The sequence below is a fragment of the Balaenoptera physalus genome (genome assembly GCF_965194825.1).
Source record: "Balaenoptera physalus genome assembly, chromosome: 12".
Classification (NCBI taxonomy): Eukaryota; Metazoa; Chordata; class Mammalia; order Artiodactyla; family Balaenopteridae; genus Balaenoptera; species Balaenoptera physalus.
Window position 1 is genome coordinate 44,951,884 of NC_138897.1, and position 24,901 is coordinate 44,976,784.

Below are 24,901 nucleotides of genomic sequence, written 5' to 3' on the forward strand. Positions count from 1 at the left end.
CTTTATAGATGATAAATATTTGTATATTTGCCTTACTCTACTGTTAGGGGCTTCTTGCATTTCCTACAGTATCTAGCAAGTCAGATTTTAAAAAATAATAGGTGTTTAATAAACTTTTTGTTGAATTGCTCATTATTATATGAAAATACAAAAATGGTCATATTTTTAGAAATCTGCAGATTTACAAAACTAATGTTAGTTTATAAGGGTCATCTTTGCATAGCTGACAAACATCAAGCAAACTAAAAAACAAACCAGAGAACCTATAAGCAATCAGAATTGCTCGTGACTTTTAAAGTCATTACCATATTTCATGTGATAGTTACCTTCCAATGGTTTGGCTCAGCTGTGCTCTACTATTTGCTCATATTTGTCATTAAGGCCTCACATATTATTTATTCTCATTCTATAGCATTAATGCAGGAAAGCAGCAATGTAAGCTCCCTTGACTGTGATTCTTCCCACAGATAATAGAAAATAAATTGCAATTAGATTTTGGTAATTGTATATAATTAACTCAAAATGAGCTGTTAATTATAAAAAATATGTTTTTCACTTCCTCATTATCTCATTTATTTTAGTTCCAAATTCTTAATGCCTCACTTGAGTAATTTAATATTTTAAATACACAGAGTATTTTTAATACTGAGATAATTTAAATTTCCAAATAAAGAAAATTCAGCTTAAAATTAAATTTTATCTAGGGAGTTCTACTGGCAAAATCAAAGAGCCTGCAAGGTAGAAAAAAGGTCATTTCCCGTAACAATTCTTGATTACATTTTTTAAAGTCAGCAGACATTTTCATTTAAATAATTCTACAAAGCCTGCTCAAGTCTGTACACTATTCTCCCTGGACTCATCTCTACCTCTTTCTTGGGTTTGGCTATCATTTCCATAGACAAATGAATCAAGAAGACAAATGAACTCATTGTCTATACTTCTTTTAATCTCACATTAGATTAAATAACTTAAGGACTGCTGAGTGACAATTCTTGGCTTCCCAATGACCGTCAGACTTCGGAAACAGTTGCCAGAGTTTCTTCAAACCCTTATACTATATATTAAGATTTTAAAAGATCTATGATCTTATCGAAGGCATATTAGGGAAGATTTTTTTTGGAAGCAGTGCATAGTCTTACCTTATTTTTGTCATAATTATTTGAATGTAGGACATGCATGCCCAGATGCACTAAAGTTTAAAGCATGTCCATCTCTTAGATTGGAGCACTAGTTTCTAAAGCATTTAATACATCTACCTGACTAACAGTGATGAAAACTTTCATAAATTGCAAGTGTGAGTATGAATTGCTATAACCTTTTGGAAAAGAAAGTTAGCATGGATTATTATAATTGTAAATTACATAAAATAGCCTTATGTAAAAATAGCCTTTGACCTAGCAATTTCATTTTTGGAAATTTATCCTAAAAAAATAAAAGTACCAGAACACAAGAATGTAAGTACAGTCATGCTTATTATAGCATTCTGTGCAGTGGTAAAGAACTTGAAACAATATCAATGTCTGACAATAGAAGTGCTGAAATACTTACAGTGTATATTATTTCATGTTTCTATAGAAACCAGGAATGATTATCCATTTATAGGAAATAAGTTAGTATTTGTATTAACTTTGTATTGCCAGTATAACAAACTACCACAAATTTAGCGACTTAAACAACACAAATTTATTATCCTATAGTTCTGTAGGTCAGAAGTCTGACACAGGTCTCACTGGGTGAACACTGAGGTGTCGGCGGGGCTATGTTCCTTTCTGGAGGCTGTAGGGGAGGATCTGTTTCCTTGCTCATTCAGGCTGTTGGCAGAATTCCGTTCCTTGCAGTTTGAGGACTGAGATTCCCATTTCCTTGCAGGCCAGCAGATGAGGACTGTTCCAAACTTCTAGAAGCTACTTATATCCCTTGGCGGGTCATACATCCTTCCTCCATCTTCAGAGCCAGAAAAGGCAGGTTGAGGCATTCTCATGCTTCAAATCTCTCCTCCTCCTTTGTCTTATCTCTCTGACACAGCAAGGGAAGGTTCTTCATTTTTCAGAACTCATGTGATTAGACTGAGCCCATACAGATAACCCAGGATAATCTCCCTCTCTCAAGGTCTGTTCCCTTGATCATAACTGCAAAGTCCCTTACCCACATAAGGTAACATATTCAGAAGTTCCAGGGATTAGAACATCTATGTCTCTGAGGGACAATTATTCTGCTTACCACAGTTCTACATCTAAGAACCTGACAAATGACCATTAAAGCACCATTAAGTGGAATAAAAAAAGATTAACAAGTAATGTGTTCAGTTTGATCTCAAATGTATGTACATGTTTATATACATATAAGCATAAAAAAAGTATAGAAAGATAAACATCAGGGTGCTAACACTAATTCCACCAAAACAGGATAGGGAACAGGATAGTGAATGAAAGATGACTGATCTTTTCTTAATGTGTCTTTGAATGTCTTACTTTTTACAAGTGTTTTTCTTTTAAAATTTAGAAAAAGTTTAATTAAAAATAAGGTGAATTATAAGACAAGATATATAATATAAACATATATCACATGTTCATAAAAAAATAAGACCTAGAAGTTACAACCTAAGATTACCTCTAGATGATATTATGGGTATGTTTTATTTTCTTTTGGCTTACCAGCATTTTATATATTTTTCCTACCATAAGCAAGCAAGTAAATATATGAAGATATAGGTAACTATGAGTAGCACTAAGTAAGAAATTATTTTAAGTTAAAAACATATATAATAAAAAGTTCTTACACATCAACTAAAGAAGGAATATAATACCCATACATAGAAAATGTGGATATAGTCAGGAAATAAAAATTCTACAAAGAAACATAAAGGGTTAATAAATATATAGAAAAATATTCAGCTTAACTGAATATTGAATAATTGCAAATTACAATAAGATTCCATTTTTGTGCCTATTAAACTCCCAAATATTGCTTAATTATACAAATCAACAGTGGAGAGCCAATTTACATGGTTGATTGAAAACAAACCACTATTCTTTTATGACACCTCTCAAATAATTGTAAAAGGATAAAAAAAAAAAACATAAAACAATGTGGTTGCAGAAAAATAAAGAGGAAAGAACAATAAACAAGAGATGTTGCAAAATTTAAAAAGCCTGGAAATAAGACATATAAGTTCAAACTCAATTAACCAACCCAAAAAATCAAAACTGAAATATTGGCTGGCTGAAATGGAGGAGGGTGTTAAGCTGAAACATGCCAGAGAACTCCTGACAGGCTCAGAGATTGAAGGAACCAAGTAGGGCTGCACATGGGAATGAAAGTATGGCTGGCTGGAAGTATGTATAGCAGTAAAAATCCAAGATACCCTCCTCTATCTCCAGAGCCAGTCAACTATCTCTTTCCATCTTGTAAGATTGGAGGCTTATTTCCCTAGAGTGGTTGAATCAGACTGACTCTGGTCTTAGGGGCCTAAAATACAGTTGAGGGCAGAAATACCATAGAGTTAAAAGGGGTATTAAGTAAAAGCCTACATAATGAGCAATGGGTCTCATTCCTCTTCCTCCACTGAGCTCCCCACATTAGCAGCCAAGCTTATATAATGCTCCCATTCTCTCTTCCCAACCAGACAGAAGGTTTATGCCTAGGAAAATTGATCACCTAACAGAAAAGACCCACCAATACTAACAGGAGGGGAGTCCCAGGGTCCCTACATAATCACCCCACAGTGAAGTCTATCAGTTGACAAGCCCTGCTTATATATACTGAGAATTTTCAATAGCTTTTCACCATTTTGTTTGCAAATATAAGTAGATCATCAGACATTTGTGGAAAAAGGAAACTTGAACTTGGTGAAAATAGACAATGACTGTAAAAAAATAGAAACTTTAAAAACTGTTATTAATACCCTCAGAGATAAGAAAAAATATTGCAATAAGCATGGGTTCTCATATTTTTTAATTTACAGAATAAAATTTTCTTGGAAATTATAGCAGTAAAAAATTTAACAGAAGGGTTAAAAAAATAAAGTTCAGGAAGTCTTCTAGAAAGTAGGAAAAAAAGACAGATAAGAAAGATAAGAGAAAAAATAAGAAAATGAGAGATTCCAAGAGATTCAACATCTGGCTAATAGCGTAATGAATGAAAAAAGGCCCAACTGATGCACGTCGGCAATAGTTTTTACAACAATGCAGAGAAAGATAAGATTCTTATAGTGTCCGTGGAAAATGGGTCACATAAAAAAGATTAAGAACTCCCTCTTGTGAGAGCACCGGAATCACAACTAACTGCTGAACAATCATCGACAGGAAGACACTGGAACTCACCAAAAGAGATACTCCACATCCAAAGACAAAGGTAGGAGGGGCACAATCACAATAAAATCAAATCCCATAACTGCTGGGTGGGTGACTCACAAACTGGAGAACAATTATACCACAGAAGCCCACCCACTGGAGTGAAGGTTCTGAGCCCCACGTCAGGCTTCCCAACCTGGGGCTCCGGCAACGGAAGGGGGAATTCCCAGAGAATCAGACTTTGAAGGCTAGAGGGATTTGATTGCAGGACTTCAACAGGACCGGGGAAACAGAGACTCCACTCTTGGAGGGCACACACAAAGTAGTGCGCCAATCAGGACCCAGGGGAAGGAGCAGTCATGCCATAGGAGACTGAACCAGACCTAGCTGCTAGTGTTGGAGGGTTGCCTACAGAGGTGGGGGGTGGCTGTGGCTCACTGCCGGGACAAGGACACTGGCAGCAGAAGTTCCGGGAACTACTCGTTGGCATGAGCCCTCCCGGAGTCCAACATTAGCCCCACCAAAGAGCCTGTAGCCTGCAGTGCTGGGTTCCCTAAGCTCAAACAACCAACAGGGAGGGAACTCAGACCCACCCATCACCAGACAAGCGGATTAAAGTTTTACTGAGCTCTGCCCACCAGAGAAACAGTCAGCTCTACCCACCACTAGTCCCTCCCATCCGGAAGATTGCACAAGCCTCTTAGATAGCCTCATCCACCAGAGGGCAGACAGCAGTAGCAAGAACTACAATCCTGCAGCCTGTGGAACGAAAACCACATTCACAGAAAGATAGACAAGATGAAAAGGCAGAGGGCTATGTACCAGATGAAGGAACAAGATAAAACCCCAGAAAAACAACTAAATGAAGTGGAGATAGGCAACTGTCTAGAAAAAGAATTCAGAATAATGATAGGGAAGACGATCCAGGACCTCGGAAAAGGAATGGAGGAAAAGATCGAGAAGATGAAAGAAATGTTTAACAAAGATCTAGAAGAATTAAAGAACAAACAGCTAGAAGAATAAAAGAGCAAACAAACACGGATGAACAATACAATAACTGAAATGAAAAATACACTAGAAGGAATCAATAGCAGAATAACTGAGGCAGAAGAACGGATAAGTGACCCGGAAGACAGAATGGTGGAATTCACTGCTGCAGAAGAGAATAAAGAAAAAAGAATGGAAAGAAATGAAGACACCTTAAGAGGCCTCTGGGACAACATTAAATGCACCAACATTCGCATTATAGAGGTCCCAGAAGGAGAAGAGAGAGAGAAAGGACCTGAGAAAATATTTGAAGAGATTACAGTTGAAAACTTCCCTAACATGGGAAAGGAAATAGCCACCCAAGTCCAGGAAACGCAGAGAGTCTCATACAGGATAAACCCAAGGAGAAACACGGCAAGACACACAGTAATCAAACTGAAAAAAATTAAAGACAAAGAAAAATTATTAAAAGCAACAAGGGAAAAATGACAAATAACATACAAGGGAACTCCCATAAGGTTAATAGCTGATTTTTTCAGCAGAAACTCTACAAGCTAGAAGGGAGTGCCACAATACATTTAAAGTGATGAAAGGGAATAACCTACAATCAAGATTACTCTACCCAGGAAGGATCTCATTCAGATTCAATGGAGAAATCAAGAGCTATACAGACAAGCAAAAGTTAAGAGAATTCAGCACCACCAAACCAGCTTTACGACAAATGCTAAAGGAACTTCTCTAAGTGGGAAACACAAGAGAAGAAAAGGGCCTACAAAAATAAACCAAAAACAGTTAAGATAATGTTCACAGGAACATACGTATCAATAATTACCTTAAACGTGAATGGATTAAATGCTCCAACCAAAAGACACAGGCTGCCTGAATGGATACAAAAACAAGACCCACATATATGCTATCTACAAGAGACCCACTTCAGACCTAGGGACACATACAGACTGACAGTGAGGGGATGGAAAAAGATATTCCATGCAAATGGAAATCAAAAGAAAGCTGGAGCAGCAATACTCATATTAGATAAAATAGACTTTAAAATAAAGAAAGTTACAAGAGACAAGGAAGGACACTACATAATGATCAATGGGTCAATCCAAGAAGAAGGTATAACAATTATAAATATATATGCACCCAACATAGGAGCACCCCAATAAGGCAACTGCTAACAGCTCTAAAAGAGGAAATCGACAGTAACACAATAATAGTGGGGGACTTTAACACCTCACTTACACCAGTGGACAGATCATCCAGACATAAAATTAATAATAAGGAAACACAAGCTTTAAATGACACAATAGACCAGAGAGATTTAATTGATATTTATAGGACATTCCATCTGAAAACAGCAGATTACACTTTCTTCTCAAGTGCACATGGAACATTCTCCAGGATAGATCACATCTTGGGTCATAAATCAAGCCTTGGTAAATTTAAGAAAAATAAAACCATATCAAGCGTCTTTTCTGACCACAATGCTATGAGATTAGAAATAAATTACGTGGAAAAAAACATGAAAAACACAAACACATGGAGGCTAAACAATAACCAAGAGATCACTGAAGAAATCAAAGAGGAAATCAAAAAATACCTAGAGACAAATGACAATGAAAACATGACGATCCAAAACCTATGGGATGCAGTAAAAGTAGTTCTAAGAGGGAAGTTTATAGCAATACAATCCTACCTCAAGAAACAAGAAAAATCTCAAATAAACAATCTAATCTTACACCTAAAGGAACTAGAGAAAGAAGAACAAACAAAACCCAAAGTTAGTAGAAGGAAAGAAATCATAAAGATCAGAGCAGAAATAAATGAAATAGAAACAAAGAAAATAATAGCAAAGATTAATAAAACTAAAAGCTGGTTCTTTGAGAAGATAAACAAAATTGATACACCATTAGCCAGACTCATCAAGAAAAAGAGGGAGAGGACTCAAATCAATAAAATTAGAAATGAGAAAGGAGAAGTTACAATGGACACTGCAGAAATACAAAGCTTCCTAAGAGACTACTACAAGCAACTCTATGCCAATAAAATGGACAACCTGGAAGAAATGGACAAATTCTTAGAAAGGTATAACCTTGCAAGGCTGAACCAGGGAGAAATAGAAAATATGAACAGACCAATCACAAGTAATGAAATTGAGACTGTGATTAAAAATCTCCCAACAAACAAAAGTCCAGGACCAGATGGCTTCACAGGTGAATTCTATCAAACATTTAGAGAAGAGCTAACATCCATCCTTCTCAAACTCTTCCAAAAAATTGCAGAGGGATGAACACTCCCAAACTCATTCTACCAGGCCACCATCACCCTGATACCAAAACCAGACAAAGTTACTACAGAAAAAGAAAACTATAGACCAATATCACTGATGAATATAGATGCAAAAATCCTCAGCAAAATACTAGCAAACAGAATCCAACAACACATTAAAAGGATCATACACCATGATCAAGTGGGATTTATCCCAGGGATGCAAGAATTCTTCAATACATGCAAATCAATCAATATGATATACCATATTAACAAACTGAAGAATAAAAACCATATAATCATCTCAATAGATGCAGAAAAAACTTTTGACACAATTGAACACTGATTTATGATAAAAAATCTCCAGAAAGTGGGCACAGAGGGAAACTACCTCAACATATGACAAACCCACAGCAAACATCATTCTCAATGGTGAAAACTGAAAGACTTTCCTCTAAGATCAGGAACAAGACAAAGATGTCCACTCTTGTCACTATTACTCAACATAGTTTTGGAAGTCCTAGCCATGGTTATCAGAGAAGAAAAGAAATAAAAGGAATACAAATTGAAAAACAAGAAGTAAAACTGTCACTGTTTTCAGATGACATGATACCATACATAGATAATCCTAAAGAGGCCACCAGAAAACTACTAGAGCTAATCAATGAATTTGGTAAAGTTGCAGGATACAAAATCTCTTGCATTCCTGTACACTAACAACGAAAGATCAGAAAGAGAAATTAAGGAAACAATCCCATTCACCACTGCAACAAAAAGAATAAAATACCTAGGAATTAACCTAACTAAGAAGGTAAAATACCTGTACTCAGAAAACGAGAAGACACTGATGAAAGAAATCAAAGATGACACAAACAGATGGAGAGATATACCACGTTCTTGGATTGGAAGAATCAATATTGTGAAAATGACTACACTACCCAAAGCAATCTACAGATTCAATGCAATCCCTATCAAATTACCAATGGCATTTTTTACAGAACTAGAACAAAAAAATCTTAAAATTTGTATGGAGACACAAAAGACCCTGAATAGCCAAAGCAATCTTGAGGTAAAAAAAACAGAGCTGGAGGAATCAGACTCCCTAACTTCAGTAATCAAGACAATATGGTACTGGCACAAAAACAGGAATATAGATCAATGGAACAGCATAGAAAGCCCAGAGACAAACCCACACACCTATAGTCAACTAATCTATGACAAAGGAGGCAAGGATATACAATGGAGAAAAGACAGTCACTTCAATAAGTGGTGCTGGGAAAACTGGGCAGTTACATGTAAAAGAATGAAATTAGAACACTTCCTAACACCATGCACAAAAATAAACTGAAAATGGATTAAAGGCATAAGTGTAAGACTGGACACTATAAAACTCTTAGAGGGAAACATAGGAAGAACACTCTTTGACATAAGTCACAGCAAGATCTTTTGTGACCCACCTCCTAGGGTAATGGAAATAAAAACAAAAATAAATGAATGGCACCTAATGAAACTTAAAAGCTTTTTCACAGCAAAGGAAACTATAAACAAGATGAAAAGACAATGCTCAGAATGGGAGGAAATATCTGAAAATCAATCAATGGACAAGGGATTAATCTCCAAAATATATAAACAGCTCATGCAGTTCAACATTAAAAAAACAAACAACCCAGTCAAAAAATGGGCAGCAGACCTAAATAGACATTTCTCCAAAGAAGACATACAGATGGCTAAGAGGCACATGAAAAGATGCTCAACATCACTAATTATTAGAGAAATGCAAATCAAAACTACAATGAGGTATCACCTCACACCGGTTAGAATAGGCATCATCAGAAAATCTACAAACAACAAATGCTGGAGAGGGTGTGGAGAAAAGGGAAACCTCTTGCACTGTTGGTAGGAATGTAAATTGATACAGCCACTATGGAGAACAGTATGGAGGTTTCTTAAAAACCTAAAATAGGATTACCATATGACCCACTACTGGGCATATATACCCAGAGAAAACCAGAATTCAAAAAGACACATGCACCTGAATGTTCTTTGCAGCACTATTTACAATAGCCAGGTCATGGCAGCAACCTAAATGCCCATCGACAGACGAATGGATAAAGAAGATGTGGTACATATATACAGTGGAATATTACTCAGCCACAAAAGGAAACGAAACTGGGTCATTTGTAGAGATGTGGATGAACCTAGAGACTGTCATACTGAGTGAAGTAAGTCAGACAGAGAAAGACAAATATCATAGGATATCGCTTATATGTGGAATCTAGAAAAAAGGGTACAAATCAACTTATCTACAAAAGAGAAATAGAGTGACAGATGTAGAAAACAAACTTATGGTTAGCAGTGGTTAGGGGAAGGGATAAATTGGGAGACTGGGACTGACATATACTATAAATCAGATTTATACTAGATTACTATATATAAAATAGATAACTAATAAGGACCTGCTGTATAGTGCAGGGAACTCTACTCAATAGTCTGTAATGGCCTATATGGGGAAAGAGCTTAAAAAAGACTGGATATATATATATATGTATAACTGATTCACTTTGCTGTACACCTGAAACTAACACAACATTGTAAATCAACTAGACTCCAATAAAAATTTAAGAAATAAAATAAAAATAATATTAACAGAAAAAAAAGAAAGAATGAAAGAAAGAAAAGATACGTGTACTCCAATATTCATTGCAGCACTATTTACAATAGCCAAGACATGGAAGCAACCTAAATGCCCATCGACAGATGAATGGATAAAGAAAATGTGGTGTGTGTATGTATGTGTGTGTGTATATATATATATATATATATATATATATATATATATATACACACACACACACACACACACATACATATATACATATATGTATATAATGGAATATTACTTAGCCATAAAAAAGAATAAAATTCTTTTTATTTACAGCAATGTGAATGGACCTGGAGATTATCATTCTGAGTGAAGTAAGTCAGACAGAGAAATACAAATGTCCTATGCTATCACTTGTATGTGGAATCTAAAAAATGATACAAATGAACTTATTTACAAAACAGAAATAGACTAACAGACATAGAATAGAAACTTATGATTATCAAAGGGGAAAGGTGATAGGGATGGATAAATTAGGAATTTGGGAGTAACATATACATAGTACTATATATAAAATAGATAAACAACAAGGACCTACTGTATAGCACAGGGACTATACTCAATATCTTGTAATAATCTACATGGGAAAAGAATCTTTAAAAGAATATATATATATATATATATATATATATATATATATATATATATATATATATATCTGAATCACTTTGCTGTACACCTGAAACTAACATAACATTGTAAATCAACTATACTTCAATAAAAATAAATTAGTTTTATTTATTAAAAAGACAAATACTGTATGATTCCAGTTATATGAGGTATCTAGAATATCAAAGTATAGAGACAAAATAAAATGGTGGTTGCCAGGGGCTGGAGGTAAGAGGAAATGAAGAGTAGTTATTAATGGGCACAGAGTTTCAGTTTTGTAGGATAAAAGAGTTCTGGACATTGGTTTCACAACACTGTAAATATGTTTACTATTATTGAATAGTATACTAAAAAACGGTTGAGATGGTAAATTTTATGTTATGTGTATTTTACCACAATTTAAAAAATTAATTATGGCAGAATTGTGCTAAAATAAGAATTCTTGGGTTCTGCTCCTGATAATGGCTGAGTAGTTCCTATAGAATCAAATCTCCTACATGTAACAACTATAAACTCTGGGAGGAAAAAAATAACTTGAACACACTGAAAAGTGGCCCAAAGCAAGCAGAAACTGTAAGAGGATTAGCACTTAAAAGAAAACAGTGGCACTGGAAGAGTTCCCAATTTTTTTTTAATGGCTTTTAGCTGAAAGTAGGCTTAAAGAACCAGAGGATAGAGTCTAGGCTGACCAAAGTAGCTAAAAAGGGAAAAATCTTGGAGTGGAGAGAGAGAAAGAGGAAAGCCTCAAATTCTGTACAACAACCCTGCCAGTTTGGGCTGACCCCTGAACTATACATGAACAACAGGGCAGACTCAAGCAACCTAATTAAAGTTAAAATAACTCAATAGTGATTATCACTGCCACTTACTCCAGGAAGATAGAGCTTGGAATCTGAGTTCAGTTAACTTAACTGCCCACTAGCACACAGAAAATTAACATTGTTCAGAGAAATACAGGCATACCTTGAAGACGCTGTAGTTTTGGTTCCAGACCACCACAATGAAGTGAATATTGCGATAAAAGGAGTCACACAAATTGTTTGGTTTCCCAGTGCATATAAAAGTTATGTTTACACTATATTGTAGTCTATTAAATGTGCAATAGCATTATGTCTAAAAAAAAAACCTTAATTAAAAAATACTTTATTGCTAAAAGATGCTAACCATCATCTGAGCTTTCAGCAAGTCATAATCTTTTTGCAACAGTAAAATCAAAGATCACTGATCACTATAACAAATATAATAATAATGATTGTAACAACAATAATAATAATGTTAGAAATATTGTAAGGATTAGGAAAATGTAGCACGGAGATACAAAGTGAGCAAATGCTGTTGGAAAAATGGTGCCAATAGACTTGCTCGACACAAGGTTGCCACAAGCCTTCAATTTGTAAAAACCACAATTATTTTTGAAGCATGATAAAGTGAAGCATAATAAAATGAGATATACCTATATAACTGAATTCTAGAGTTACTCACAATGATCAGGAAACAATCCAAAATTACTAAACACACAAAGAAAAAGAAGAACGTGACCAACACTCAAAAGGAAAGTCAATTACTGGAGACAAACCCCAAGATGAACCAGGTGTTAGAATTAGCAGACAAGGGATTTAAAGGAAAAAACACACCTGTAATGAATAAAATAGAAAATTTTAACAGAGAAATAGAAATTATAACAAAGATCCAAATGGAAATTCTAAAAACAAAAAAAGCCAATATCTGAAATTAAAAAAAATCTTTGTATGGGCTTAACAGCAGATTAGAAATAACAGAAGAGAGTTGATGAATCTGAGGATAGATCAATAGAAATTATTCTATATGAAGAATAAAGAAAAATAGATTTTAAAAAATTAGCAGAGCCAGGGACCTGTGGGACAAAAACTAAAGCTCTAATATACATGTAAACAGAGTTCCAAAAGGAGAGGATAAAGAGAATAGGGAAAAAATATATTTGAAAAAATACTGGCCAAAAATTCTTTATATTTCATGAAAACAGCATTCTCAAACATTGATTTTTGGGGTGTAAACTGATTTAACTTTTTATGAAAAGCAATTTGGCAATGTGAATCAAGAATTTTGAAAGGATTTATATGTACTTTAAGCTAGTAATTCTGCTTACAGGAATCTATTCCTAGGAAATAGGTAAAGTTAAAAATGTATGTACAGAAATGTTCCTCAAAGCATAATTTATTGTATAATAGTAAAACCTTATATTATCCAATAACAGGCTTATTGATAAATATTGAGTAATAGTTGTCACACAATAAATATGTGTGTGTATGTTTGTGTGTGTGTGTGTGTGTGTGTGTGTATCTCACATCTTCTTTATCCATTCATCTGTCAATAGACACTTAGGTTGTTTCCATATCTTGGCTATTGTGATTAATGCAGCAATGAACATGGAAGTGCAGACATCTCTTTAAGATACAAATTTCATTTCCTTAAGATAAATACCCAGTTGCTAGATCATATGGTAGTTCTATTTTTAAATTTTTGAGGATCTTCCATACTGTTTTCCATAATGACTGTACCACTTTACATTCTCACCAAGAATATATAGGGATTCCCATTTCTCCATATCCTCACCAACAACTGTTGTTTCTTGTCTTTTTGATAATAGCCATTCTAACAGGTATGAGGTGATATCTCATTGTAGTTTTGATTTGCATTTCCCTGATGATTAGTGATACTGAGCATCTTTTCATGTACCTGTTAGCCATCTGTATGCCTTCTTTGGGAAAATGTCTATTCACATCCCCTGCTCATTTTTTAATTGGATTGTTTGTTTATTTGCTATTGAATTATATAAGTTCTTTATATATTCTTTATATATTTATTTATAAATATTATTCAGCCAGAAAAAAGAAGGAAATCCTGCCATTTGCAACAGAATGCATGAACCTAGAGGACACTGTGTTCAGTGAACATACCAACGTACCAAAATATGTGAGACTAACAAACAGTGCTGAAAGGGAAATTTATGGCACTAAATGCTTCCAGTAAAAAAGAAGAAAAGTATCAAATCAATAATCTAAGCTCCCACCTTAAGACAGAAAAAAAGAACAAGATAAATCCAAAGCAAGCAGAAATAAGGAAATAATAAAGAAATGAATGAAATAAATAAATGAGACCCATATTATCATGATACCAAAACCAAAGACAGTATAAAAAAAGAAAACTACAGACCAATATCCCTCATACATATTGATGTAAATATCCTTAACAAAATATTAGTAAATAGAAATTTGTAGTATATAAAAAGTATTATACACTATGACCAAGGAGATTTATTCCAGGGATACAACGCTAGGTCAATATTAAAAAAAACAGTCAATGCAACCCACCATATTGGCAGGCTAAGAAAGAAAAATCACACAATCACATCAATTAACACATAAAAGGTATTTGACAAAATTCAACAGTCATCATGAGAACTTTATATAATCTACAATAAAAATAAAAAATCAAACTTTATCAAAATTGAAAACTTTTGCTTTGTGAAAGATCCTTTTTGAGACTGAAAAGACAGGCTACAGACCAGGAGAAAATACTTGCAATCTACCTATCTGACAAAGGACTTATATCCTTTGAATATATAAGGAACTCTCAAAACTCAACAGGAAAACAATTCAAACAATCCAGTTGGAATATGGCAAGAGATATTAAAGGGACAATTTACCCAAAAGGATGGAAGGAGGGCAAACTAGCAAATGAAAAGATATTCAATATCACTAGCCATTAGGAAAATGCAAACTAAGATGACAATGAAATATCACTACACACAGATTATAACATGTCAAATAAAAACCTGTGACACTATCAAATGCTGGCAAGGATGTGGAGAAATGATCTTTCATAAGTTACTGGTAGAAAAGTATTTTAAACTAAACGTGGTATAAGCTAAGTATGATCTTATCATAAGATTTAGCAATCTTACTCCTAGTTTTCATTTGTAGAAACAAAAACCTTAGGCCACACAAAAACTTGTATTAGAATACATAGTGGCTCTATTTGTAGCAGAAAAAAACTGAAAACAACCAATTGTCCTTTAACAGATAAATGGTTAAACAAATCATGGTATATCCATATCGTGGAATAGTACTCAGAAATCAAAAGGTACAGTATATGCAACAACCTAGATGGATGTCAAGAACATTATGCTGAATGAGAAAAGCCAATATCAAAATTTCACATACTGTATAATTCCATTTATATAACATTTTCAAAATAACAAAATTATAGAAATAGACAACAGATTAGGAGTCTCCAGGGGTTAGGGATGGGGGGGGCAGAGAATGACTCTAACAGAAGAGTACAAAGGAAATCTTGGTGCTGCTGAAATAGTCCTGTATTTTGATTGTGGTGGTGGTTACACAAATCCACACATGTGATAAAATGGCATAGAAATACACATACACACTGTACCAATGTTAATTTACTAGTTTTGATAATATATTACAGTTGTATAAGATGTAGTCATTGGGAGAAGCTGGGTGAAGGGTACATGGAACCTCTCCATACTATTTTTGCAACTTCTATCAATCTAAATATAATTATTTCAAAATAAAAAGTTTTTTAAAATCTCTATAAATATGCATAAACGTTTACAATTTATATACACACAAAACTTGTTCAAAATCTGTGTTTCATAGCTCTTTCATCTAAGCTAGGGTGAGCAAGAGAACAAGAAAGACTTTATTATCATTATGCAGCACTACTTGAACATAAAATGCTGTTCAAATGAACATGATGCCTAATCTAAAATTATCCATTCTCCCCTGCTAGACTGTGACCTCTTCAAAGACCGCACTTGAAAATTCTTTTACCTATCCCAAGTACCTAGAACCATTCCTCACATAACATAGGCATTCGATAAATGTTTGTTGAATGAAGTTCTCAGGAGAGACTACACATTAACTGGAGGATTAGAGATTGGGGTCATAAAATTGAAGCAACATTTCAGCCTTTAGTTACAATCATGTTACAAAAGGCTTCATTTTTACTTCCTTTAAAAGCCTCCAGGTTTCAACAATGAAGAATAAAACTGTCTGATCATGAAGAAAGAGAAAGAGGAAGACCACTTTTGCTTCCTAGAAGAGTCAGTATTACACTGAAGGAAAAATGTCAAGATGGAACTTTCAAAGAAATTAGAATTTAAAAAATGTTAGGCAAGATCTGAAAATGAAAGAAAATTAACTCCAAGAAGTAAAACAAAATAACACTAGTATTAAGTCTGTCTGTATAGGATCTATGTGTCTAAGACTGCATACAAAGGGGAAATGGTATATTTGACCAAGGAGGAAACGGCAGGGAAAGACACGCACACACACACACACACACACACACACACACACACACAATTCCCTATGAAAACTTGAAACTTACTTTTTAAAAAAGACATAAAGGCCATATTTTCTTGTGTTTAAAATACAATTGTGTCTGATTTATTACTATTTTTAAACTAAGGTAACAAACTTTATGACTCTGCATGTAAAACTATGCTGAACACTACATGATATAAAACAGGACTTTAGCTTTTGAAACATTGTCCTTAGGGAAAAATTGTCAGAGGAAGAACAGTTTAAATGTGGGTAAGTGTATAAGAACTGGTTATTGAACAGGCTATGCTTCATGACCAGAAAAGACTGAATTTAGAAGGTTCCCATCATTTGTTGCATGGAATGATGACAGCCAGCCACACTTCGGTCTGACTTCACATCCTGAACTCTCAAGCTTTTACTTAATGGTAATATTCTCTACAATGACATCAAACAGCAAAGGATTTTGTGTAATGGTAATATTTAAAAATACTGTCTTTCGAATCCAGCAAAAATTAGACTGGACTGCTGAGAAGTAGATATTCTAAGCTAACATTTTGGAAGACAAGGTAATCTTTCAAGTCTTCCCCGAAAGACAGTGCAATTTACTTGGAAGTCATAGCTGGTGTGCATCTTGAGCAAACCAAGGTCCCGAGGAACTTCTGTTCCTACACATCTGTTACAGTAACACAGCTGCCATTTTATACTGTGTTCTCCAAGCTATAGATACTTTGTTCTCCAAGCTACAGATACTGTGTTCTCCAAGCTACAGATACTGTGTTCTCCAAGCTACAGATACTGTGTTCTCCAAGCTACAGATTCTGTGTTCTCCAAGCTACAGATACTGTGCTCTCCAAGCTACAGATACTGTGTTCTCCAAGCTACAGATACTGTGTTCTCCAAGCTACAGATGCTGTGTTCTCCAAGCTACAGATACTGTGTTCTCCAAGCTACAGATGCTGTGTTCTCCAAGCTACAGATACTGTGTTCTCCAAGCTACAGATACTGTGTTCTCCAAGCTACAGATGCTATGTTCTCCAAGCTACAGATGCTGTGTTCTCCAAGCTACAGATACTGTGCTCTCCAAGCTACAGATACTGGGTTCTCCAAGCTACAGACGCTGCTGAAAGAACAGGGAGGACTCACCAGTTATAGTCCAGTCGAGACTGCTGCAGCTGCTGCTGTTTTAGGAGTAGTTTTGTCTCCTGCTGGGCCAGTAGATGCTGGAGGCGTTCCTTTTCAATTTCCAGCTCCATTTTCTGAAGCATGAGTTGCTGCCTTCTATCTTCTGAGAGCTGCTTTTTGACATCAGTTTCACTAGGCTGCAGTGCCCCTTGGCCATGCATCAGAGATGCCCAGGAAAGCCCACAATACCTGCATGATTCCAAATGTGTCTTGGAATACTGAGGGACCATGCTTGTCGGATGGCTCTCACGAACATGATCCGCATTTTCAGAAAGTCTATGACCACAGCACTGACTAGATGGAGTAGCCTTAAGGTGTTGGCATTCCTTCATCTTCAGTTCCTCTGGTGGAACTTTCTCTGTAATGACTGCATCTACTAGTTTTTTCCCTGGGGATCCATAATTACATGTTCTGGTCTCTGATGGCACCTTGTCCACATCCTCTTTGGGATAATGAAGGGCTGCTGGTTTCAAAGAATTATTCCTAAATTCCGCAAGGAATTCTGAAGCTGAGTCCTGATTTGCAGACTTAGGCCTTTGCTTGGTTTGAGTGTGGCTTTGTGGTATGGCTGCACTCAAGTAGGAACCATCCAGTTCCACAGATGAAGACCAGAGAGTGCTCTTCCTATTGGATACCTAAAAGGAACCGCAAGATCAGTTGTCAAATAAGAGCACAAGAGAAGGAGTTCTTTTGACTTTTCAGAAATCAGTGATATATGTTTACGAAGACAAAGCTGTGTTTTTGTCTTCTTAATTAATAAATGATAGTATTCACATAGCTAAACAGACATGTGCCATAAAGCTAATCTCATTTTCAAACAATCTACATTTCAGTAAATCCACAAGGATGAGAAAAAGAAAGTGTTGCCACTCGCTGCTTAAGCAAGATTTCAGGAATTGCAAATAATGAGGGGTATATAGCATCAACTTTGAGAAGAAGAAAAGCATTGAATGTTAATGCCTTAAAGTGTTTAATTTTGAATACTAAGCCAAGAAAGAAATCCATTCAGCCACCTTAAATATCCTTTGATTGGCCATTACACAGCATGAGATTTGATGTAGAACATTTCACCTTATACTGAACAGGATGTTAGTTACTGCTAGAAATTTGATGAGTTCTTATAAATATCTTTACAGCACACACATAAAACCAACCACTTTCCACAAAATATGATTCTAATCAAAAGCAGTTATTTAAATACAAAACATATTTAATTTCAGCTGTAAACATAAGTGATTTTTCAATTAAGCTGTTCAAGTGATTATAGTCTGATAGAACTCAGGCAGAAAGGAAGCAGTTGCAAACAACCTTTGACAGGCCAATAGAGTGAGCTTTCCCAGCATTTTAGCCTCAAGCCTGTTTTATCAAGGAGAGCAAAACTTAGTTTATATCAATGACTCTCAAACTTTAGGATGTATCAGAATCACCTGGAGGGCTTGTTAAATGTGAATTGCTTGGCTTACTCCCCAGAGTTTCCAATTCAGTAACTCCAGAGCAGAGTCAGAGAATCTGCATTTTTAACAAGTTCCAATCTGGAACCACACTTTGAGAACCACTGGTCTGTACCATGGGCCATTGGACTGCTCCTTTGTCCCTCTTTTAAGGACCATTTTGATTACATCGGGCTTACCCATGTAATACCGGCTAATTTCCTCATCTCAAGATCCTTAATCACGTCTGTAAAGCCTCTTGTCATACAAAGTCGCTTGTGCCATATAAAATGACATTTACAGGTTCCAGGAATTAGGACATGGACATGTTTGGGAGGCTATTATTCAGTTCGCCCCAACTTCTTTTAAAGTAAGAACTAATTCATAAACAGTTGAGATGGTTATGTATTCCAGAGACATGTACTCTAGAATGAATGAATAATTGAGATTCCCTAGCAGAGGGGGAAAACAAATCCCACCAATTTACTTTGCAATTGTTAAAAATGATGAACTGACTGGTAAAAAGTGTCACCTAACATATATATAGCAATACAATTTTTCCTCTCCTATGATAAAAGAGGGCTATTACAATGACCCTTTTAAGATTTTGAGTTTCTAAAGCAATGTTAAAGGAGTTCTATTTAAATGAGAATGAGCCACATCTGGGGCGATGACTTGGGCCTCTTCAAAGAAGCCACGCAATCTTATATGCTGAGCAGATGACACTGAGCAGTTGACAAGCTACATAAAAGGAACTAGTCCTAGGGCAAAATTTATGATAAACTACCTCATTAAAAAAATTAACCTTATTTTACACCCAAAGGAAAACTCTAGTCCACATTAATCTCCCCTACTCTGAACTTCTGTAGCACTTATTGTCAACAGAAATATTTAACATTTATCACCTGCTATTTTGTATGATAAACCATCTTTTTATAGACTATACTTTTAAAATGAGAAATAAATTTTTTAAAAGTCCAGAAACTTAAATCAACTATTTTATATCATCATATAGTTTCTAATCCATGTATCATTAATATAACAGTAGATAGCATGTATATATTATTTTATATTCTCATTTTTGTTCCTTAACATTATTTACATATGTGCATTTTTAGGTATTTACATAGCTTACGCTTACTTTAACGGTGCTGAGTGTTACATTATTCACATATGTCAGGTATTTGGAATATTTCTAAAATTTTTTTGTAGTTAGCTTTTATGTTTTTGAGAGGCACTACAACTTAATGACTTCCATGCATGCTTTGCTCAAAGAGAATACTGCTTTGCCAATTACCTGCTGGGTGACTGTGCAACTTGGCAGACCGAATTCTAGGATGGTCCTCAAGATTCCCATCCTTTTAGTGTCCCCTCCCTGTATTATCTCCTCTCCTTAAGTGAGGGTAGAACTTGTGAATATGATCAGATCAATCCTGTGGTTATGTTACCTTATATGGCAAAAAGGACTTTGCAGATGTAACTGAGGCTCCAGCTGACTTTGAATTAATAAAAAGGGAGATTATCTCATGCGGGCCAGACCTAGTCAGGTAAGCCCTTTAACAGAGGGTCTGGTGCCCTCTCCAAGATCAGAGATTCTCCTGCTGGCCTTGAAGAAATAAGCTACTGTGTTGTGGGAGGGCTTTTTTTAAAAGATTTTATTGAAGTAGAGTTGATTTACATGTTGTGTTTATTTCTGCTGTACAGCAAAGCGACTCCGTTACACATATATATTGGGTTGACCAAAAAGTTCGTTCAGTTAGTGAATACACTGTTCAATAAAATTCTTGGTGAAAATGAAAAAATGTCTTCTAGTTTTACTTAAAACCGAATGAACTTTTTGGCCAACCCAATATATTCTTTTTCATACTCATTACAGTTTGTCACAGGATATTGAAATATAGTTGCCTGTGCTATACAGTAGGACCTTGTTGTTTATCCATCCTATACATAATAGTTTGCATCTGCTAACCCCAGACCCAGATATAGAGAACAGTCTTGTGGTTGCCAAGGGGTGGGGGGCGGGGGGGGTGAGGAGGGGAGGGAAGGAATGGGAGTTTGAGATTAGCAGAGGCAAACTATTATACATAGGGTGGGATAGGTTATGGAGGGGCTCATGTGGCAATGACCTCTGGAGCAGAAGGCAGTTTCCAGACAACAGTGAGCAAGAAAATGAGGCACCTACCATACATACGCAAGGAAATAAATCCTGCCAACAACCCACTGAATGTAGCCCAGCTGGCATCTGGATTGCAGCCTTCTAACACCCTGAGCATAGGACCCAACTAAGCTGTGCCAGACTCTTGACCCACAGACACTGTGAGATAGTAAATGTGTGTTGTTTTAAGCTGCTAAATTTGTAGTAATTTGTTACACAGCAATAAAAAACTAATATAGCATATTATTCAACTTGCCTGAGCCTCAGGTTCCTCAACAGAAAAACAGGGATTAAAAATAGCAGCTACATCAAAACTGAACGTGGTGGTGAGACAGATGAGCAGTTATCAAGGGTGCTAATTTATAAGGGTACTAATTTACAAAAAGGAAACACAAACCTTATATTTACCCAACTTCTTTCAATGAGAACATTGTGTATGTGTGCGGGGGGAGTGGAGTCGGGTGAGATCACCAAGGGGCATGTTCAGTTACGACAGATTATCTCTGAACTGTCTTCAAGGAGAATGGATTCAGTTATCTATCTTTATTTTGCTACAGTGAGGTTTGTAGTTAGGTCAGGGTTGAATTGCTTGAGATAATAGAGAGGTTCTTCATCTTTCTCCTTCATATAAAGGATGTCAGTCTTAACACTAACATCTTGCACTGCCTCTTAAGGTTGTTGTGATGATTAGATGGGATAATTCATATAAAGTGCTTTGGATGGGGCTTAATTTGCCTTTGGGACACACGGAAGTCACAGTGGGCCTAAATGAAACAGATGTATTTTTCTTTCTGGGGCTGCTCCATGCTTTCTATATGATATTTACAAATATAACTTCTCTTAACTAAGGCTTAAACTAACAACAAATCCCAAACTGTTGTCTCTGGTATATGGGTTTAACATGAATTTTTCAGATATATAACACTAACTTAGAAACCATTAGATATTTTTTTAAATGGAGGCATAATAAATTTTAAATGGAGGCAAAATTAAATTTTTTTAAATGGAGGCATATACATAATAAAATGCACATATCTTAAGTGTACAGCTTGATGAATTTTTATACTTGCATTTACCCATGTAATCATCACCCATATCAAGTTATAGAACAATTCCATTACCCCAGAAAGCTCCTTTGCATCCTTTCTAGTCAATATCACATCCTCACACTCCCAGGAGTAACCATTACTCTGATTCTTATGATCATAGATTAGTTTTGCCTATGTTGAACTTCATATAAATGGAATCATACAGTATGCTACCCTTTTGTACCTGGTTTCTTAAGCTCAACATAATTTTTGAGTATCTTCTATGTTGTTGTGTATATCAATAGTTTATTCTTTTTTACTACTGCATAGTACTTCATTGTATGAATAAGAAAAATTTGTTTATTCTTTTATTGGATTAGGCTGTTTCCAGTTTAGGGCTATTATATATAAAGCTGCTATGAATATTCTCATACAAGCCTTTTTTTTAGACATATGCATTTGTTTCTCTTGGGCACAGGGTAGGCATATTTGACTTTATTAGAAACAGCCAATAAGCTTTCCAAAGTGGTTATTCTGTTTCATATCCCCATCAGCAAATTAAGAGAGTCCCAGTTGCTTCACATTCACAGCAACACTTGCTAGTGTGTTTCATTTTTAGACAATCTGGTGCCTGTATAGTTAAATAACACTGTGGTTTTATTTTCCATTTCCCTGATATGTAATGATATTAATGAACATGTGCTTGTTGGTCATTTGGATATCTTCTTTTATGAAGTTCTTGTTGAAACTAATATATTTAAATAATTCAAAATAATTTTTAAAGGAGTGAAGATGAGAAATGAAAAATGAAGGTCAGGGAAGACAATTTCATGCAAATTGTTTCTGATGAGATAACTTGGCTCTAAATGGTCACCTTCATTGACCACTGAATGCAGAACATGCTCCCAGAACACCCTGTCACTTTGGCTGTTCTCAACTCAGAGTTTACCATATACTGTGCTAAATGTTTTACATATTCAACCTATTATTCTTAACAACAATTCTGTAAGGTAGTTATTATAACTAGCATTTTACAGATGAGAAAATGAAGTTCAAGGAATCAACACAACTTTCCCAAGGTCACATCAATACAACATGTGAGACATGGGACTATGCCTCACGCCAAATCCGTAGTCTTCCATTGCTTCCTGCTGTAGATCTTTTTAAAAAAATTCTTTAATATGAAATACATTAAACATAGAAAAGTACACGAAACAATTATGAGCAAGGCAATGCCCAGTGTAACTACCATCCAAGATACAGAAGACGACCCTTGTCTTCTGTACTCAGAAGACCCTGATGGCCCTGAGCAATCACCACTCTCTACCTCTCTTGCCAAAGGGAATGACTACCTTGACTTTAATGGGAATCACTTCTTTGCTTTAATACTTCTCTGCTTAAATATCCATAGTAGAGTTCAGTTTTACCTGCTTATTTTTAAAGTATAAATGAAATCATATGATATACATTCTTTTGTGTTTAACTTCTTTCACCCAAAGTTATATTTGTGAAGTTCATACATGGTGCTGCATGTGGCTGTATTTTCATAGCTATATAGCAGGGGTCAGCAAATTTATTCTGTAAAGGGTCTGACAATAAACATTTTAAACTTTGCAGTCCATACAGACTTTGTCATAACTACTCAGTTATGCTTTTGTAGTGTGAAAGCAAGAGATAATACATAAATGAATAACTGTTCTAGGAAAACCTTATTGGTAGACACACTGAAATTTAAATTTCATGTAATTTTCCCATTTCATGAAATATTCTTTTTTTCCCAACCATCTAAAAAGCTAAAACCATTCTTAGCTTGTGAGTTGTACAAAACGATACAGTTAGCTAGATTTAGCATCCCACAGTTTGCCAAGTGAACTTGATAATTACGTTGCATGCTCTTCCATTTAAAGGAGTCTATGAATATCCTAAGATATGGTCAAAACTCAATAAGCAAATTGAACAATATGAGTTGGGATGTGCTATCTATTTACATGTTTTCTGTGTGATGAAAATGAGTTGGAGTGCTTAATTAGAAATAAACATAAAGCATGTAGAAGAATATACCTGGGCAGGACAAACACATTGTATAAATTAAAAAAAAAAATGTTTAGACAGAAAATGATCTATGGAAAACAACAGATAAAAAAGTTAAGTTCAAAATGGTGGCATATTAGGATTTGTCTTATATAAAAGGTACCATAATCTTGGCTACATCTTTAGACTCTAGATGTGGTAGAAATGAAGCCATAAAATCTTTGACAGGGTATGCTGTGGGATTTACTGTACAAAAGAAAGATGAGGAGAAAATGCAGGCAATACTTGGCTTATGACAGAGTAGAAGCATAATATCTCTTAATTTGGGTAGACACAGGCCAATAACTAGATAAAAAAACACCAATGAGAAAAGTATAAGGTTTAAAAAAAAGTGTGAGAGACTTATCTTGGACACAAAGAAGAATTTTCTGATAGTGAAGGTTAGTAAATTTCTGAGTTGGAAGGTTTTCGGAATCTTTAAGATACCCTTTTAAAATATGACAGATATTTTTAAAAGACTTCATAGAAAATAAAGGATGTCTATTTTATAAACATTTATGATATGATCTTGTATGCATGCATGGAAGCACACACAGGTGTGTAGGTACATATAGGAACATACACATTCCTATGGTAATCTAGGGCTTTCCGGTGTTCTCACATAATAAAAAATAACTGCAGTATTGCTTCGTGAAATACCATCAACAAGTAAACAAAGATGTTTTATAAATTTAGGCAAATCATTTTTGCAGGCCTGGCCAATCTCTGCTATGAGCCGTAAGGAGAGAGCCAAACTAAACTGCAGTAATTATTTCCTGCAACAGGTTGTTATTTACATAATTAGGAAGAGATTACTTACAATGCATTTATGAGTTGTTAACTACAGGATTAGTCAATAGTACCAACAGATCTTATTGGTATTCATTT

The 24,901-nt window shown here is 35.2% G+C and overlaps 1 protein-coding gene across 15 annotated transcripts in view; it reads right to left on the bottom strand.

Annotated features, from left to right (window-relative positions):
* The window catches only part of KIAA1328, a 370,349-nt gene that overhangs the window by 129,517 nt on the left and 215,931 nt on the right, over positions 1-24,901 (bottom strand). For all 15 annotated transcript variants that reach the window (XM_082416095.1, XM_082416088.1, XM_082416094.1 and 12 more), the window contains one exon: positions 17,292-17,965. In XM_082416095.1, the coding sequence (XP_082272221.1) occupies positions 17,292-17,965 (674 nt within the window). The remainder of the gene's footprint in view (positions 1-17,291; positions 17,966-24,901) is intronic.